Raw genomic sequence first — 20,651 nt, forward strand, 5'->3', positions numbered from 1 at the left:
AGCTTTAGAGAGCTCCAGTTTTTAACTAGGAACAGAGGTTGCACACTAGATCGCCCTATGTCTAAAAAATGGAGTAACGCTCTATGGGTAAATCACCTGATCTATTCCTGTAGTAAACTTCAGTGGGTTGTAATCAGTCAGACTGCCAGTAACTTTTCCAGCTGGCAAGCCAGTACATTTACAATACAATGGTTTAGCAGATGCTGTTGCCAGGACATCAGATTACTAGCAACAAGAGATTTTAAGCTGTAGTGTGTTAAAAGTATCACTGGATGAAAACCAAAAGTTTTGACACATCTCCTTGTCTTAATGTGAATTCTTTCATTTTAATATTCACTGATAGACACCTTCTCTTTCTTTACTCATTTTATTAATTTGTTCCCTAAATTTTAAATCATGGATGCATATATTGTAACATAGTGTTGATTGTACACTTTCTGACGTCTGAATATAGTTACTGCATCTGTCTGAAATCAATGACTAGCTCTCACATAAGGTTTTGCCTTTTAAACTTGGCTAAACTTAGTCAGATTATATCCCTTGGATAAAAAAAAAAAAATTACCAGCAACTGTATAAATCTGACTGCGGGTGGCCAGCTTTTCTGAACGCAATCTTCAAGTGCGATAAACAAGTTTCCCACTTGAGATAAAAATCTTTAATTCATCCCATCTTATTCTGTTTTGTGAGCATCTGTTCATATACAGTAATCATATGGTTTTAACTTGATAAATATAATTTATGCAGTAGTAGCTTTCTATTCATTTTCAATGTTTAACAATGCATCAAAAATACAATAGAAAGCAAAGACTACTTTCCACAGTACATTGCTGGCCAAACATGGCTTGAATTTTGTCTGATTTCTATTAAATTGGCCAAAAGTTGAGCCGTGGGTGGCCCTGTTAGCAGCACCCAGCTCGATAACATCAATCTCAAAATCAAAGCAGCTGGGTAGAATTTTTTTGGCTGAACAGTAACTACAGCCAATCAGATGCAGTCCCTGTTTTGGGTGTTTTGATGGTCGCGTTAGCAGCTGGCACAGAGAAATGTATATGACTAGTCTGGAGATCATATAAAGCAGTGCAGTGCATAATAAAAAGTCCATATAATCATATATGTTACAAAAGGAAAGTCATAAAGATGATCTGGGTGCTTGAAATTCACCAAACGACAAAACACGTCTCCTTGTGTAAAAAGAGCCTGCCACCAAGATAGTGCTTCGCTCACCTCCAACAATTGCCCTACTGTATGTTCTCACAGATAGGTCAAAGAACGCAGTTTACCCACTCATACGGGGTAATGCAAATGCAGGTGAATACCGTCCAGGTTCACATATATCAGAAGGAACAGGTCATCACGGGAACCATGAAAATAATAAATAATCTAAGTGCTCACTGAGTATTAAAACACGCACTTTAATAATAAAATTTGCATTTCCAAACTCCACATCTTGTGTAAAGCATGATTAGAGCCACCTCGCAGCTTGTGTAATAAACAAAAGATCCAATGGCAGCGGGAGCTGTTAGCGGAACGTGGCTCCTCCTCCCATATGTGTTACGTCCTACGGGACTTTGTCAGCGGGGGCAGGGCCACGAGCCTCAACCTGATATTTATAGAGAAGAGTAGTCAAGGAAACAATGACGCTACCCAACCAGTGCTTGCATGGCTCACAATCATTGTGGTCCCAAAAACCAGAACCAAACAGTACATTGCAGCAGAGGAGGGGGGTCATGAGTGTTTTAAAAACAAAACAAAAATTACTACACACATAGACTGGAGATCATATAGGAGCTTTGAAATTCACTTGATCTGCCATCCCTCAAAAAAAAATGACTGCTCCTTTTTCAGTAGCTGATAGTTAGACCTTTTAAATAAGCACACGACAATGGGCAAAATGCATAAGTCCTTGAGCTACAGGAAATGCTTTCAATCTGTGGAATGGAGAGGCTTGTATTGTTACAAAAGAGTGCAAGAGGTTTTAATATTTTTAATGCAAGTGGAAAACCTCTTTAGAGTACATATGCTATTGTATACTGTAGTACAAGAGTGCTCATTAAAACGTATGGCAAATGCCAGTGACCATAGGATTCGAATATCGCTGCTTCATTACTAAAACAGAATATACAGTATATAAATAGACAAATATATTATATACAAATTAACAACATATTTTGCTTTGGTGTGGCGTTATTAGGAGAGATCAGTAAATCAATTCACTAGGCCTTGGGTTTGTATAAACATAGAATAGTGAGGGCAGACAAGTTTTTTTCTTTTTTACTTTTTTAAGACTCATTTACACCAGAACATGGTGCGTGAGTGTTTCCAACTGCTCATTTAAAACACAGTGGGCCAGATTCAGATAGGAGATACAACGGCGTATCTCTTGATACTCCGTCGTATCTCTAAGGCCGGCCGGTCGTATCTATGCGACTGATTCAGAGAATCAGTTACGCATAGATATCCCTAAGATCCGACAGGTGAAACTGTGTTACACCGTCGGATCTTAGGCTGCAATTCCAGGCCGGCCGCTAGGTGGCGCTTCCGTATCTTTTATGCGTCGAATATGCAAATGAGGAGTTACGCCGATTCAGAAACGAACGACCGCCCGGCGCATTTTTTTTACGTTGTTTGCGTTCGGCTTTTTCCAGCGGAAAGGTACCCCTGCTATATGAGGGGTATGTGCGGCATATCCTATGTTAAGTATGGCCGTCGTTCCCGCGCCGAATTTTGAAATGTTTACGTCGCTTGCGTAAGTCGTTCGCGAATACGGCCGGACGTAATTTACGTTAACATCGAAACCAATGACGTCCTTGCGACATCATTTGGAGCAATGCACGCTGGGAAATTTTGCGACCTGCGCATGCGCAGTTCATTCGGTGCGGGGACGCGCCTGATTTAAATATTATACGCCCCCTACCCGCCGAATTTGAATTTGGCCGGGGGATTTACGCTACGCCGCCGCAACTTTACAGGCAAGTGCTTTCTGAATAAAGCACTTGCCTCAAAAACTTGCGGCGGCGTAACGTAAATCAGATAGGTGGGCGTGCAGTCTGCTGCAGGTGTCAATATATTTCTAACAACACCCCAAAAGTATAATACAGTGTGTGTACCTGCACCAGATCATTGGTACCACAGTACCATGCGATCCGATTGCAGTATGTTTTTAAAAGTGATGCATGCACTACTTTTGGTGTGATCCAGTGAAATTACAGTCTTTTTGTCTAAAGCCTCGTACACACGATCGGTTTTCTCGGCAAGAAACAGGCAAGAAAACAGCTGGCAAAGCTTTTTGCGGAGAAAACCGTTCGTGTGTATGGTTTTTCGTCAAGATTATTATTTTCTTTTTGGGATTCTCGGCAAGCGTGTGTATGCTTACCTGCCTCCATGGAAACCCGTGCATGCTCAATGAGACTTTGGCGCATGCGCGGTAGATTCCAAGGCATAGGTAGGGTGAAGCAAGATGGCGGCGACGGCATCGAATGTGACAAGCGCATGCTTGTCATAGTCGATGACGTCATCGCGTTCTTGCCATTCAAAAGAACAGCGGTTGTTTTGAATGTGCATCTGTACACAGGGCTTGGCAAGAAAATCTTGCCAGGAATCTCGTCGAGAAAACCGACAGTTTTTATTTGACGGGATTCTCGCCTGTGTGTCTGTTTAGTATAGATATATGTTCCAAGCATGTTTAAAGAGTAACTCTACTTTTGTTAAAAATAAATAAAAACATCCCATCTGGGTGATCAATGCACATTGCAGGGACATTGCAGGGATTTTAAAGTGGAGGTTCACCCTAAAAACGTTTTTTTTACATTAAAAAGTACAATAGTAAGGACATTACATTTCGGCAGTTCTTTTTTTTTTTTTTGCTCTGTACTTACCTTTATATCCAGAGTTTGTCCAGGGCTTCCGCGTTCTGACGACTCCGGGACTGGGCGTTCCTATCCCTGCCTCAGGCTTCCGATGCTTGCGGGACTGGGCGTTCCTATCCTTTCGTTGGATGATTGACGGCTTGTGAAACAGTTGACCTGTCGCACAACGCACGTCACCAGATTTCTGGAAATACCCGAGCTAAGAGTCGGCACTATACGGCACCTGCGCCCGCCGTGTAGAGCTGACTTCGCAGGCGCGGTATAGTGCCGACTCGCAGCTCGGCTCTTTCCCGACGTCTGGTGACGCGTGTTGTGCGACAGGTCACCTGTTTCACAAGACGTCAATCATCAAACGGAAGGATAGGAACACCCAGTCCTGCAGTCATCGGAACCCGGAAGCCCTGGACAACATCAGGATATAAAGGTATGTAACGAGAAAAAAAAAATGACGAAATGTAATGTCCTTAACATGCTGGATCTGCTAGATGCAATTAATTATTTTTTTTTTTTTTTGGGTGAACCCCCGCTTTAACAAAATTTGTTGCAGATTCCTACATTTTGTTATTCTGAAGAAATTCCTGTGTCCTTTAAATCAGGGAGAAGCAGATTTGTGCAGTAGCTTTTTGCAATCAATGATTGACACTGGCTGGCTCTATTGCAGAGAAGTGAATCAAGTCCTATCACTAGGAAATTTGGCCTCACAGGAATGTTTTCCAACAGGTTGGACAAAACTAGGCAAAATTTTGCACGATGTAAGAATACAGAAATTGTAAGAATACAGAAATACAGAAATTGCTGGATAATTGAAAGCCAACCTCAAATGTGGAGCATAATTAGTAGAAATGTTTCAATGACCAATTTGTATCTATAGCCATCCCTAGTCTATAAAAAAAAACAGCAAGTAGTATGATAATCAGAAAATATTTAGTGATGTGATAGCTTGCTGATATGTTTTTATTTGTACCTGTCAAACTATAAAATGCGCAATGTGCTTCTACGGGAAAATGGCAGCAGTAAGCAAAAAACCACCACGTGTCATGCTACGATTCCTCACAGATCTCTAACTGGGGGATTATTAAGGGAGCAGTGCTACAGCGAAGTGTAGTCAAGCTGCTTGTTAAGATAACAGAGCTTACAGTGAATGGCACCAAGCAGTTTATGATGAGCAACTCCTCACATTCTTTTAGGCAATTGTAGCCAAAAAAGTTGAACTGCCTGGTGAACAGAAAAAGAATGTTTCTGTTATAAACACAGTGTAATAAATCAAACTGTGTCTGTTGCCATTTGAACCATGAAGAGACAAATTATACACTGTATACCAGAAAATATATTATCTGTGCACTGACTTATCTGTGCACTGCTCAGACAACACAGCTAAGAAACACCATTGTCACTAGGAGCTTACTCTGTAATTTGGTCTAGCAGGCAACATCTAACGACTTGGCAAGGTCACACAGCACTCCTGCTGGCCTTGGAGTATAATGTTAACCACTTCAGCAGAAGCGTCTTCACACTGACAATATGAAACTACAATGATATTGGTCTGCAGCTTAATAAGAGGTGCTGTATTTCTTCCCTTACGACTTTTTTTTCTTGATCACTTTTGTTATGTACAGTATAACAGTGTGTATATCTCATTCCTTGAAGGCAGATACTTCTAGTAAAAATCTTCTATATAGTATCTCCTTCACCTCCATCAGATACTGCCCTTAGTGGCTGCCTTCCAGTGCTGTAAAGGTTAACAGAAGCCACTGCTACTGAGAAAAGTTGCAGGGCTCACCAGCCCCCTTCTGCCCTCTCCTCAATTGACAGAACTCCCACTGTTGTACTTTCTGCCGTCATGTTGTAAAGTGCTTCACAAACTGTTACGCCACGTACACACGATCGGATACTACGACCAAAAAAAACATATTTTTTTCCGACGTGTGTTGGCTCAAACTTGTCTTGCATACACACGGTCGCAAAAATGTTGACGGAAATTCCGATCGCCAAGAACGTGGTCACGAACAACATGTACGACAGCACTATAAATGGGAAGTTCAATACCAAGTGCGCCACCCTTTGGGCTCCTTATGCTAATCTTGTGTTATTAGAAGATTGGTGAGAGACGATTTACGCTTATATGTCATCTGCTGCTGTTCCCGATCTCTCGGAGTCTCGGAGAAATCAGTTTGTCAGAACTCTGTGTGAATATCAGCAGCAAATCAACTTCATTATTCTAGCATTATAAAGAAGAAGAGAATGCTCTGCATTAAAAGATAAAAAAATGTGCAGTGTGACGAATGTGCTATCTACATTACGAACGCTAGTTTTACCAGACCGAGCGCTTCCGTCTCGTACTTGATTGAGAGCATGCATTGAATTTTGTGCGTTGGAACTGTCTACATATGCTCGGAATTTACAAGAATGGATTGTGTTGTTGGAAAATTTGAGATCCAACGCTCAAATTTTTGTTGTCGGAAATTCCGACAGCAAATGTCCGATGGAGCCTACACACGGTCGGAATTTCCGACAACAAGCTCCCATCGAACATTTGTTGTCGGAAATTCTCAGCATGTGTACGCGGCATTAGCGTTAGATAAATCATGTATATTAATAATTGTTCACCCACAATGCATCATATTCTGCAAATGGAGGCGGAGTAGTTGAATAAGAGGATTTCCCCTGCACTTTCAAAGAATCTGATGCTTTGTGAAACAGTAATAGGAGGAGTTCTGTGAATAGCGGTAAGGGCAGAATGTCAATGTAGGCTGCCACAGCTGCTACATTTGCACGGCATCCCCAACATCCCTCCAGATGGGCCCGGGCCGCATTTTAAACTCGCTGGGACTGCATGTGGCTCACAGGCCAAGGGTTTGGCACCCCTGATGTAGTGCAAGGGCCTGCTTGATTGGATACAGAGCGAATGGTTATATAGGTGGGTCCCCCTATTCCTTTGCTAAATCTAAAGGAAATTGTGGGAGTGGACAGAGACACTCAGCTCCCAGGCCCCATTCACATTCTGTACAGGTTTGTTTGGGGGAGGGGACTTTGAAACTTTTCTGCTTGTCGCAGAAATATTTTTCTGCAACAGAGGTACAGTACAATAATTGTATATTGGTACATAGGGAAGCTGGAATTATTGGAATAATTTCTAAAAGGAGATTTATGTGTCACCTGTTATAACTAGGTAGTAATTGGGTTAATGAACACTTTTTTCGCTACCCTCATAGGGGCTACTAAAGATTAGACAGGTTCCTTCCCAAACAGTGAAAGGCAACCAGGCACACAGCAACATTACAATAACTTTGGCTCATTGAGCAGTCTAGGGGGTGTCTTTTTGAGAGTTTATTTGCTTGTAGAACTTGGAAGGAGAGGGGAATTTGGGATGATGCTGAATACTCCAAAATTAAATGTATTGTTAGCAGTAACCCTAGGGGTAGACTGAAACAGTCTGCGGTTCACGTCTGGGGACTATGAAGTCGTTTGAACACAGATAAAGGCAGACTAGAACAGTCCACATTTTGCGGCTGGGGGTCTTAAAGCAGTTTGAACACAGATAAAAGGTAGACTGAATAAGTCCACAGTTCAGGGCTAGTAACTTGAGTACAAGTAATGAGACTTTACTCCTGGAACAAAATCAGTTCATAGGTGCACTTTACTCCTGGAACAAAATCAGTTCATAGGTACAGCCTCTGGTAAAGCAGTCCATCATCCAATCCAAAGAGCTATAGGGGAAGCTCAGAGATCCATGCCTTCAGAGGGGAAGAAGACAATCTCCTCAGGGCTCCAGGCTATTTAACAGAATCCTAGCCACCATCTGGGCACACCTCCCCAGGGATTGGCTAGGCCCTGCTTAATATTCAGACTGATAATTTGAATTCTCCCTCCTTAGGTCCGAGACAGGGGGGGGGGGGGGGCATTCAAATTCTCAGCCTGTGAAACCCTGAACAGACCAGACCAAAGAATGAAACAACCAAAAAGCTGTGTGGTTGACTCAGTTAGGTAATCTTTCGAAAATTAATACTTTGAATCAGCTTTTAAAATGTGTATTTTAGCAGTCTGTACAGAGAACATGGACATGTAGTCTTTTGCCTGATCTAAGGAACCATCAGATTCATGTCAAGGAGTAAATGTCAATACGGACATTGCTAATTTATAAATACAAACTCCAGGGCTGCAACCCCCCCCCCCCCCCCCCCCTCCGCAGAAGTCTGGCCAAAAAACTCCCAGCTAACAACCCCCACATTCTACCTTGTTCCTAGAATGGAAAAACCATTGGTAGCACTAAAGCCCTGTACACACGAACGGATATCTGATGGAATCTAGTCCGATAAATTTTTTTGTCGGATATCCGATGAAGCTGACTTTCATCAGTCTTGCCTACACACCATCAGTCAAAAATCCGATGGTGCCAAAACGCTGTGACGTAAAACACTACGACGTGCTGAAAAAAATGAAGTTCAATGCTTCCGAGCATGCATCGACTTGATTCTGAGCATGCGTGGATTTTTGACCGATGGACTTCCACACAGACAATCTTTTTTTCTATTGGTTTTTTATCCATAGGAAAAATTTAAAACATGTTCTATTTTTTTTCATCGATGAAAAACAAACCGATGTGGCCCACACACGATCGGTTTGTCCGATGAAAACGGTCTGTTTTCATCGGACAAACCGATCGTGTGTACAGGGCTTAAGAGTGTGCAACCAACAGCATCATTTAATCCACTTCCTAGGAGCCCAGGTCATCCTTGACCTGTTCCAGCATGTGACTGGTCAGTAAAGGAGAAGCAGCACAGGGATGTGCTCAACTCTCTGTCACTATGCTTTCTCTTCCTATTAGCCTTCTTCTTGTCAGCACATAAACTAATTAGCTCCATTAATGTCTTCCTCTAACACTCCAGTCCTGCTCCACAGGGAGCATAACAGGCTGATAAGATCAAATTCAAATACTTACATATAATAAATACATTTAGTATTAATAATTACAGGGCTGAATTCATTTGTATCTTTTATAGCAGCCTAGAATACAGCTTTCATGTTTTATATATTGTTACCTGAACAACATTTTAAGCATGGGCTGCTTATTTCTTGTGTCAGATGTCTGGGTTATTTATAACAGTGACAACCTAAAAGACTCAATCAATCCCTATGGTAACACCAGAGTGATAAAAGGTGAAAGGTTGTCCCCGGGGATTATAGACTGTATAAAATGCAAGTGTTAACTAATTCTTTGCCAGGGCAGTAGTAATTGATTACACTTGAAAAGACCGGCCCTATTAAAGCTTGTGGTTTCTCTTTCATTTTCCATTCGCTCTTTCAGTTTTAATTTGTTTTTACTCCTACTTATGTAAAGGATATATTTGTATGTTTCATTGTTGTGTTATCCTTCTGTGAAGCCCTACCTTGTATCAAAACTGTTTGTATTATCATTAATAATAAAGCAGAACTCCAGGAACAATCTTTCGCAACCCTTTCAAGCCCAGCCCCGACATTCTTTTAACCCTATACTTCCCTATAATTCCTATACACCCGAGAGCAGAGGAGGGGGCATAGGTGTGCGCAGGGGGTGTGCCCGGGCACACCCTAATCACCCCATGTGGTGCAGATTCCCCCCCTGCTGATTTTTCACTAAAGCCACCCAATGGGGCTCCTAATTTTATTTTATTTTTAAATAATACAGGTATCAAATAAAAAAAACTACTGACACCAACCTCTGTGCTACTGACATGCCCACTGCTCTACTAACATTGTTCAAGTTTAAATACATTTTAAAATGTTTTTTTTGTTACATCTATTTATAAGAGTGTGTGTGTGTATATATTACACATACATACATGCACATACGCACGCACGCATGTTTGAGCTTTGGGGTTGCACACCCTAATGCAATAGACTGTGCACACCTATTGGAGGGGGTTTAGGATCTGTAGTTTGTCCTGCCGGATTCTCATCATAATGAGACACCCAGACCTGTTTATGAAAAGTCATTGTGCTGAGCGCACACAGGGGTCTGTGGATGCATTATATGTGACTTGCTGGCATTCAAGTGGAACTGAAGTCCCACTGTGAAAAAAAACAGGGAGCAGGCAAGTTTTTGTTGCAGAAGAGGCATGCAATGCCTCTTCTGACATAAAATGTCCCCACCTGCATACTCGCTGTCTTCTCTGGTGCTGTAAACCCAGCTGCTGATGCACAGCTTGCATAGGAATGTCATCATCCCGTGCTGGCCATGATGGCTCAAGACCGGTACAAAGGAGAAAACGCTGGCGCCAGCAATGGAAAAGTAAGTATCCCCTTAGTTCCGCTTTAAAGACCACCCTCTCTGCTGTCACACATATGCACTATGTGGGGGGGCAAGAGTTTAAATTTACATTGGTCCAGCTTGGTTAAATAAAACTTTTCATATCTAGTAGTTTCCTACTGAGAAGTATCTGAAGGGTCTGGAAAGATGGCCATACAGTACATTATGCAATTTTCTTTTCTTCAACCACGGCCTTAGCTAGGGGCAGTAATCATGTGAAAAAACCCAACAGACTATTGATCAATATCAGTACAACCAGCCCATAGAGGGATCAACATTTGGCTGGTTCCTGCTGAACCAACGGCATTTTGATCCCTCTATGGCTAGCTTAAGTGTCATTCTTTCTAGCTTCCCAGAGTTGGGTTTTAGGGCTTATTCACACCAGATGTACTCCAGTGCATTTTTATTCTGCATCCAAATCTAATGGGCAGCATTTAACATGGATTCCAATGGCCTTAGTTCACACCAGAGCAGTGAGTTCCAGTGCAGTCAACAAAAGAAGAACAATATGCATTTTTTTATGTATGGAATGCAGCAAAATGCAGCAAAAATGCACTGGAACACACATGCCCTTAATTGAGATGAGAAAAAAAAAAGAGGGGAAAAATATATCTTCAGAAATGCATCCAGAGCACAGAAATTGTGGTGTGAAACGACGCTTAACCACTTGCCGACCAGCCCCATCATCAGGTATAGAAGGTATAGAACAATACATATCGACCTAAACCAGGGGTCTCCAAACTTTTGAAACAAAGGACCAGTTTATTGTCCTTCAGACTTTTGGGGGGCCAGACTGTGGCCAGCAGAATATAATTTTCCTGGCATCAATGGAAATAAACATTTGGTATTAGTGGAGCAACAATACCTCATTGTTGGTATCATTGGGAGAAATGGTGTTCTGGGAACTGTTGATGTCAGTTGTCAGACTAGTGTCTTATATCAATGGGAGGCATATGCTTCAAGGGCCAGATAAAGGCAAGCAAAGGACCACATTCGGCCCCCGGTCCACAGTTTGGACATCACTGGCCCTAAACTGATAAAGAAATATATATATTTTTTTTTAAAGGGAGATATTTATTATAGCAAAAAGTAAAAATATTTATTTTTTCAAAATTTACGCTCTTTTTTTTTATGAAAAAAAAGGGTGAGGAAATCTTGGTACTTTAAATGAAATGTGAGGGAAGGTTCACACACCCCCCTTCCCTATCCGTATGCATAGAGGGGGGAAGATCGGGACTTTGAATGAGGTCTGCGTGGTGGAACCAAACAGAACCATATGGATATAAACAAGTAGGGGCAGATCCACGTACCTTTGCGCCGGGCGCAGCGTATCTAAGATACACTACGCTGCCGTAACTTTGTGCTTTTTTTTCGAATCCTGAAAGAATTTGCGCCGTAAGTTACGGCGGCGTAGTGTATCTTTGGCGGGCGTAACGGCGCGCCATTCTAATATCTATGATGGGGGCGTGTTTTATGTTAATACGTCGTGACCCGACATAAACAACGTTTTTTTTTTAACTGTGCATGCGCCGTCCATGGGGGTATCCTAGTGCGCATGCTCGAAATTAACCCGGAACAAGCCAATACTCACGTCGGTGACGTCATTCTACGCAAATCCCTATTCGCGAACGACTTACGCAAACGACGTAAAAAGTTCAAACTTGTACGCGGGAACGACGGCCATACTTAACATTGAGTACGCCTCATAACAGCAGCTTTAACTATACACTATAAAAAGCCGAACGCAAACGATGTAAACAAAATGCGCCGGCCGGTCGTACGTTTGTGGATCTCCGTAAATAGCTAATTTGCATACTCGATGCGGAATTCGGCGTAAACGCCACCTATCGGCCACCGAAAAATTGCAGCTTAGATCCAACGGCGTATTAACCAGTTCCCGACCCCCCGCATGTACATATACGTCCACAATATGGCACGTACAGGCACATGGGCGTACATGTACGTCCTCGCCTATTAGCGGGTGGGGGGTCCGATCGGGACCCCCCCCCCGCTACATGCGGAGGTCGGGTCCGCTCGGGTCCGCCGGGACCACGGCGCGGCTATTTGTTTATAGCCGCTCCGTCGCGATCGCTCCCCGGAGCTGAAGAACGGGGAGAGCCGTGTGTAAACACGGCTTCCCCGTGCTTCACTGTGTCGGCGCATCGATCGCGTCATTCCCTTTATAGGGAAGACACGATCGATGACGTCATTCCTACAGCCACACCCCCCTACAGTTGTAAACACATACTAGGTGCACCCTAACTCCTACAGCGCCACCTGTGGTTAACTCCCAAACTGCAACTGTCATTTTCACAATAAAGAATGCAATTTAAATGCATTTTTTGCTGTGAAAATGACAATGGTCCCAAAAATGTGTCAAAATTGTCCGAAGTGTCTGCCATAATGTCGCAGTCACGAAAAAAATTGCTGATCGCCGCCATTAGTAGCAAAAAAAAAAAATTAATAAAAATGCAATAAAACTATCCCCTATTTTGTAAACGCTATAAATTTTGCGCAAACCAATCGATAAACGCTTATTGCGATTTTTTTTACTAAAAATAGGTAGAAGAATACGTATCGGCCTAAACTGAGGAAAAAAAAATGTTTTTATATATGTTTTTGGGGGATATTTATTACAGCAAAAAGTAAAAAATATTGCATTTTTTTCAAAATTTTCGCTCTATTTTTGTTTATAGCGCAAAGACTAAAAACCGCAGATGTGATCAAATACCATCAAAAGAAAGCTCTATTTGTGGGGAAAAAAGGACGCCAATTTTGTTTGGGAGCCACGTCGCACGACCGTGCAATTGTCTGTTAAAGCGACGCAGTCCCGAACTGTAAAAACACCTTGGGTCTTTAGGCTGCATATTGGTCCGGGGCTTAACTGGTTAAGACGTACGCCTGTCGGATCTAGCCGAGATGCCGTCGTATCTTGTTTTGAGGATACAAAACAAAGATACGACGCGCAAAATTTGAAATTACGCGGCGTATCAATAGATACGCCGGCGTAATTTCTTTGTGGATCTGCCCCGTAATGTTTATTAATAAACCAAGAATTGGCATAGCATAAAATAATATAGCATGCATGGAAGCATAAAAAGTTCAATATGCGTAGTAAAAATATATAAAAATATATCACAATATGGCAGCGTAAGTTTAATTCTATATATAATCACCCATGTAAAAGATGAACAATGTCACAAAATGGAATCTAAGGTGTGGTAAAACCATCTAAAATTGGTGTATGGTAGATGCATCAGAAATAGGCTTGATGCCTTTGGTGGACTTTTATCCACTCATCAGGAGCAAAATACATCAAAGTTCTAAAAAAGGGAAGATAGAAAACCAATGATCTAATGTGACTGCCAACATGAGGAAGATAAAAATAAATGGAAAAACACCTAGCCATGCCAAAAAACACTCACGTATGGACTGATAAAAGGGACCGTGTGATAGCACATGCCAGGGATCTGCCAATTGAGTCACGTCCGGGAGCTGAGGAAGGGGACCAACAGGAAAAACCGGGAGCAAGTGCCTGGTTCTCCATGGAATATTCTGGGTGAAAGGTCATTGTATCGTGGTAGGGGGAACTTCTATAGTGTATAAAATCTACCATAGTGGAAAAATGGATATTACCGCGCTTATCAAAGGAGGGGAAACAGAGAGGGGAAGAAAGGGGGAGGGGAAATGAAAGTGATGAGAAGTGGAGGTACAGCTGCGGCACTGGAAGGTGTATCAAACCATAAGCAATTGAAAATGGGGAGGGTAGTGCTGCGCTAATCAGTGGTGAATGGATAAGTGAATAAGCAGGTGGGGGAGGGGAATGAAAGTAGGTGTAATTGAAATGAGGAGCAATATAGCCCAAATGGCATCAGCATAAAAATAAATATAAATGATCAGTGAACAATAACAGTAATGGTGCAAATCATATAACTACACAGGTTCCTCTTAATGTGATGAAATACACTATAAGTAATGGTGCAACAAAAATTCCAGGTAGCTGTGCTAAGTGACACTCCTATACTGGTGATAAACAGTCCATCAACAGAGTTTGAAAAATATTAGCAAAAAATATAAGTAAAATTTCAAAAGTCCAAGAAAGCAAAAGTGCAAGTGTAGGTCCGCAATATGGAGTGAGAGGAAAATGGGTATCCAGTGATCCTTTTAGGGTAAGTAAGGATGTCCCCTTACCTTACTGCTGTAAGGTAACAGCATATAGATCCAACCACATTAGATGGTTCACTCGATGGGCTCTGATCCAACAACGGCAGGTCCTCCTTGGAGTTCTCGTCCCAGATTGGTCAGTTTCTCGCCCCAAAGAAATAAAGCATCGATGGTGTGATACCGTTTTAAAAATTTTAATTCTCAGAGAAAATAGACAGGGGTACTCACATAATCCAAAATACAATTGAGCATGTAAAAAAGAGGGGCAATCTGTCGCCAACGTCACCTCCGATACCTCTCAGTGGACTCTGAATAAAATCTACCATACCCATAGAATTTTAGATGGTTTTACCACGTCTTAGATTCCATTTTGTGACATTGTTCATCTTTTACATGGGGAATTATATATAGAATTTAATTTATTACCGGTATGTGCCATAGTGTTATATATTTTTACTATGCATATTAAACTTTTTATGCTAATCCAATTATTGGTTTATTAATTAACATTAATTTTTTATACCCATATGATTCTGTTTGGCTCCACCACACACACACATCATTCAAAGTCTCGATTTTCCCTCATCTATACTCTTTTTTTTTATATAGTGTAAAAATCAAATTTGTTTGGATACAGCGTCCAGTATGTAATAGAAGGAGACAGTTGTGTGACATACAGTACAGTATGGATTAGAAGGAGACAGTTGTGTGACATACAGTACAGTGTGAAGTAGAAGGAGACAGTTGTGTGACATACAGTACAGTGTGAAGTAGAAGGAGACAGTTGTGTGACATACAGTACAGTGTGTAATAGAAGGAGACAGTTGTGTGACATACAGTACAGTGTGTAATAGAAGGAGACAGTTGTGTGACATACAGTACAGTGTGAAGTAGAAGGAGACAGTTGTGTGACATACAGTACAGTGTGTAATAGAAGGAGACAGTTGTGTGACATACAGTACAGTGTGTAATAGAAGGAGACAGTTGTGTGACATACAGTACAGTGTGAAGTAGAAGGAGACAGTTGTGTGACATACAGTACAGTGTGTAATAGAAGGAGACAGTTGTGTGACATACAGTACAGTGTGTAAAAGAAGGAGACCGTTGTGTGACATACAGTACAGTATGGATTAGAAGGAGATAGTTGTGTGACATACAGTACAGTGTTTAATAGAAGGAGACAGTTGTGTGACATACAGTACAGTGTTTAATAGAAGGAGACAGTTGTGTGACATACAGTACAGTGTTTAATAGAAGAAGACAGTTGTGTAACATACAGTACAGTATGAAGAAGAAGGAGACAGTTGTGTGACATACAGTACTACTCCATACTGTACTGTATGTCACACAACTGTCTCCTTCTATTCCATAACATACTGTATGTCACACAACTGCAGGGGAGGACTGGCAGGGGGGGGGCAGGGTGGAAATCTCAGCCATTGGCCGCCACTACCAAATGCTGTTTTTGCAGAGCAGGAATATGCCTGCTGAAGCTCTGTTAACACAGGTCACGACCGCTGCTCACCTCTCACTGTGCAGCCATGCCTGTGTCAGCTCTGAGGTAGATGGCTGCAGAGCTGAGCTATGTCTCTTTTCACACATAGCTCAGCCTCAGAGCACACCAGCGCTGACATCCTCTTCTCTCTCTACACAGACACGAGGAGAGATAGAGCTCATCTGCTCCTCCTCCTACTGAGTCTGCCCTGCCCACACTCACCGGGCATGTGTGGGCACTGGACAGGAAGTTTGAACCCAAAAAAGCATCAGACAGCCTGCCTGCGCCTCAGCCTCCATCCTGGTAAGCTCATCCTCTCTAGTCTCTCCTGCCTCCCAGTGTAAAAAAGGGGTGCTCTGTGAACTTTTTTAAAGGGGAGGGGGGCAGGCTTTGTTGAACAGAGACCCCCTTTACACAAAAGTCCACAGCATGCACCCTTAAATCAAGTGTCCCAGAACACCCCTTACATCAGATCTGATGTATATGGGGTCTGTGCGGACTCTGATGTAAGGGGAGGCTCTGCGCGGACTCTGATGTAGGGGGGGGCCTCTGTGCAGACTCTGATGTAAGGGGGGCCTCTGTGCGGACTCTGATGTAGGGGGGCCTCTGTGCAGACTCTGATTTAATGGGGGCTTCTGTGCGGACTCTGATGTAAGGGGGGCCTCTGTGCGGACTCTGATGTAGGGGGGCCTATGTGCGGACTCTGATGTAAGGGGAGCCTCTGTGCGGACTCTGATGTAGGGGGGGCCTCTGTGTGGACTCTGATGTAAGGGGGGCCTCTGTGCAGACTCTGATGTAAGGGGGGCCTCTGTGCAGACTCTGATGTAAGGGGGGCCTATGTGCGGACTCCGATGTAAGGGGGCCTCTGTGCGGACTCTGATGTAAGGGGGCCTCTGTGCGGACTCTGATGTAGGGGGAGCCTCTGTGCGGACTCTGATGTAGGGGGGCTCTGTGCAGACTCTGATGTAAGGGGAGCCTCTGTGCGGACTCTGATGTAAGGGGGGCCTCTGTGCGGACTCTGATGTAAGGGGGGCTTCTGTGCGGACTCTGATGTAAGGGGGGCCTCTGTGCGGACTCTGATGTAAGGGGAGCCTCTGTGCGGACTCTGATGTAGGGGGGGGCCTCTGTGTGGACTCTGATGTAGGGGGGCCTCTGTGCGGACTCTGATGTAGGGGGGCCTCTGTGCGCACTCTGATGTAGGTGGGCCTCTGTGCGGACTCTGATGTAAGGGGGGCCTCTGTGCGGACTCTGATGTAAGGGGGGCCTCTGTGCGGACTCTGATGTAAGGGGAGCCTCTGTGCGGACTCAGATGTAAGGGGGGCCTCTGTGCGGACTCTGATGTAAGGGGGGCCTCTGTGCGGACTCTGATGTAAGGGGAGCCTCTGTGCCACTCTGATGTAAGGGGGGCCTCTGTGCAGATTCTGATGTGGGGGGGGCTCTGTGTGGACTCTGATGTAAGGGGGGCCTCTGTGCGGACTCTGATGTAGGGGGGCCTCTGTGCGGACTCTGATGTAGGGGGCCTCTGTGCGGACTCTGATGTAAGGGGAGCCTCTGTGCGGACTCATGTGATCATGAAAAAATATTAGACCGTTTTCCTCGATCCATCACTTTTCCACACTCTATGGGCCACTTGACTGGACTTGCCTCTCAGGCCAAAGGCTGCCAGCCCTCCCCTGTACAACTGTCTCCTTCTATTCCATACTGTACTGTATGTCACACAACTGTCTCTTTCTATTCCATACTGTACTGTATGTCACACAACTGTCTCTTTCTATTCCATACTGTACTCTATGTCACACAACTGTCTCCTTCTATTCCATACAGTGTGGAGTAGAAGGAGACAGTTGTGTGTGTGACATACAGTGAGTACAGTATGTAATAGAAGTAGGCAGTCCACACACACTCTGGGCTCTTGGTGTGTCACATTGTGATTGCTGGGAGTACACTGAGCTGTATGAAGTGTCAGATCCGAGGAGGGAGCAGAGCCCAGCCAGCGCAGCAAGTGGATGAATGTCAGAGTAGTAACGGGCTGTGTGCTTCGATCCCCTCCCATCTACACAGCCGGACTGACAGACAGACACAGGGAACTACTGCTGGAGGAATGAGGCAGAGGAGACCTTCCGATCTATGACACCCGACACTCGCACAGGGACACAGCACCCCACACAGCACAGCACACAGCACACCACACAGGCTCATCACACAGCACACCACACAGGCTGATCATCGGGCTGCCTCACCACATTTACCTAACTAGTCAGTAGTGACTTTCCTCCTTCCACCCTGGCCGGCATTGCATGGGATTTATTAGGCGTGACAGCTCTCTGTGTATTACCATAGTACACCCCGATCCCCACACTCATCATCATCACTTCCTAAGGAGTGCTGCACAAGTCTGCATCTCTACAGGCAACCTTCATCTTCCAGGAGGGTCGTCTACACAAGAGGTAACTTCACCGACTTCTACTATCCTGAGATACTTAATGGACATGCGGCATATTGTACAGGTACACAACTCTGTATTTATATACATTTATATATGTATTGTAAATCTTGACTTGTAGGCACATATGTGCCCAAACTGATACAGTACATGGTGTGTATATATAGATAGATAGATAGATAGATAGATAGATAGATAGATAGATAGATAGATAGATAGATAGATAGATAGATAGATAGATATATGTGTGTGTGTGTGTGTGTGTATTCTGTACTTTGGCATATGTGCCCAAACTGATACAGTACATGGTATATATATAGATAGATAGATAGATAGATAGATAGATAGATAGATAGATAGATAGATAGATAGATAGATAGATATAGATATATATAGATATATATATATGTGTGTATTCTGTACTTTGGCATATGTGCTCAAACTAGTACAGTACAGGGTATATTCATATGTTTTTCTAAACCTTAACCTCTTGACTTGTAGGCATATGTGCCCATTCTAATACAGTACAGGATATATATATATATATATATATATATATATATATATATATATATATATATATATATATATATATATATATATATATATATACCTTGCTTTATTGTAGGCACTGATGTGCCCCACCAGTTCAGCACAAAGTATAGTTATTTTCCTAGTTCAGCACAACATAGTGTATATGTATATATATATATATATATATATATATATATATATATATATATATATATATATACCTATACACCCTGTACTGTATTAGTTTGGGCACGTCTGTACCAACAAGTCAATGTATATTATATATATAGATATATATTTTCTTTCATTCTATACCTTGCTTTATTATAGGCATCTATCTATCTATCTATCTATCTATCTATCTATCTATCTATCTATCTATCTATCTCTCTCTCTCTCTCTCTCTCTCTCTCTCTCTCTTTATCTCTATCTATCGAGATATATATATATATATATATATATATATATATATATATAGACATACATATATAGAGATAGATAGATAGATAGATAGATAGATAGATAGATAGACAGACAGACAGACAGATAGACAGACAGAGAGAAAGATAGATAGATAGATAGATAGATAGATAGATAGATAGATAGATAGATAGATAGATAGATAGATAGATAGATAGATAGATAGATATAGATAGATAGATAGATAGATAGATAGATAGATCGAGAGAGACAGAGAGAGAGAGAGAGAGAGAGAGATAGATAGACAGATAGATAGATAGATAGATAGATAGATAGATAGATAGATAGATAGATAGATAGATAGATAGATAGATATACTGTATATATATATATATATATATATATATATATATATATATATATATATATATATATATATAGACATATAGACATATAGACATATATAGCCTGTAGTGTACTAGTTTGGGCATATATGTGCCTACAAGTCAAGAAGAGATACTGTAGATAGATAGATAGATAGATAGATAGATAGATAGATAGATAGATAGATAGATAGATAGATAGATAGATAGATAGATAGATACTGTGCTGGCTATGACACACCTGTGCATACAGTATGTAAGATTGTGATCATCTGTACAATGTAAAACACATGTAAGATGACATGATCTGCCTAAGGTTAATGATCAGATTTAGTGTTGTGTATGCAGGGAACTGCCTAGGATCAAGAGTATAAATATTTTGGTGAAGCCTAGCTGGGTACATTGAATTTCTCAATCTGCAGAGTATTTTCATTGTTTTGTAATTAACTGCAATTATTTGTAATCACATTGTAGCATATTTGAGTGTGCTGTTTTCAGATAAGTGATGTTGTATTATCATTTATGTGGCAGTACAGTGACTCACATAGTACAGCATGTGTTTAAATTCTCTAACAGCCATGTGCTGATTTTAGGGGGATTACAGAAACCTCCAAATATTCAGCATGCCTTATGCCTCAACATTGGCAGATAAAGTCATTTCCTAGTTGGTGAAAGTCTGCCAACTTTTTCAGGGAAGTCTACATGTTGCAGACTGAGACCTAGACATTACCATGACATATTGCTTTGCCAGAATATATATATTTTATGGGATTTGATGGAAGTCTGTAGTTATAAGTCCCTAATAACCGTTTATACTTATCTTGTAATGATGAGCTTTTCATAGGCACTATCCGGCATAATATGTAGAAACGTTTTTGGCTTGTTGATATTAAAGTTGATATTAAAGTTGTTGAATCTAGATGGGATGTGATATGCTTAGTGACATGGAACAGATACATAACACATGGTTCCTTTTATAAGCAGTTTATGTAGTTATCACATATTTAGATAACAAAACACAGTATAATAGCTAAAAGTTGCAGTACTTTCTGAGCTGAT

At 42.0% G+C, this 20,651-nt stretch overlaps 1 protein-coding gene across 2 annotated transcripts in view; it reads left to right on the forward strand.

Moving 5' to 3' along the window:
* Positions 1-17,753: 17,753 nt before the first annotated feature.
* Positions 17,754-20,651, forward strand: part of SEMA3D (semaphorin 3D) — a 252,611-nt gene continuing 249,713 nt past the window's right edge. Inside the window, exon 1 of one of the 2 annotated variants that reach the window (XM_040343436.1) lies at positions 17,754-18,319. In XM_040343436.1, coding sequence (XP_040199370.1) covers positions 18,110-18,319 — 210 coding nt within the window. In that variant the 5' untranslated portion in view covers positions 17,754-18,109. The remainder of the gene's footprint in view (positions 18,320-20,651) is intronic. The other variant, XM_040343437.1, reaches the window with a different exon arrangement.

Source organism: Rana temporaria, chromosome 3 (genome assembly GCF_905171775.1).
Source record: "Rana temporaria chromosome 3, aRanTem1.1, whole genome shotgun sequence".
NCBI lineage: Eukaryota > Metazoa > Chordata > Amphibia > Anura > Ranidae > Rana > Rana temporaria.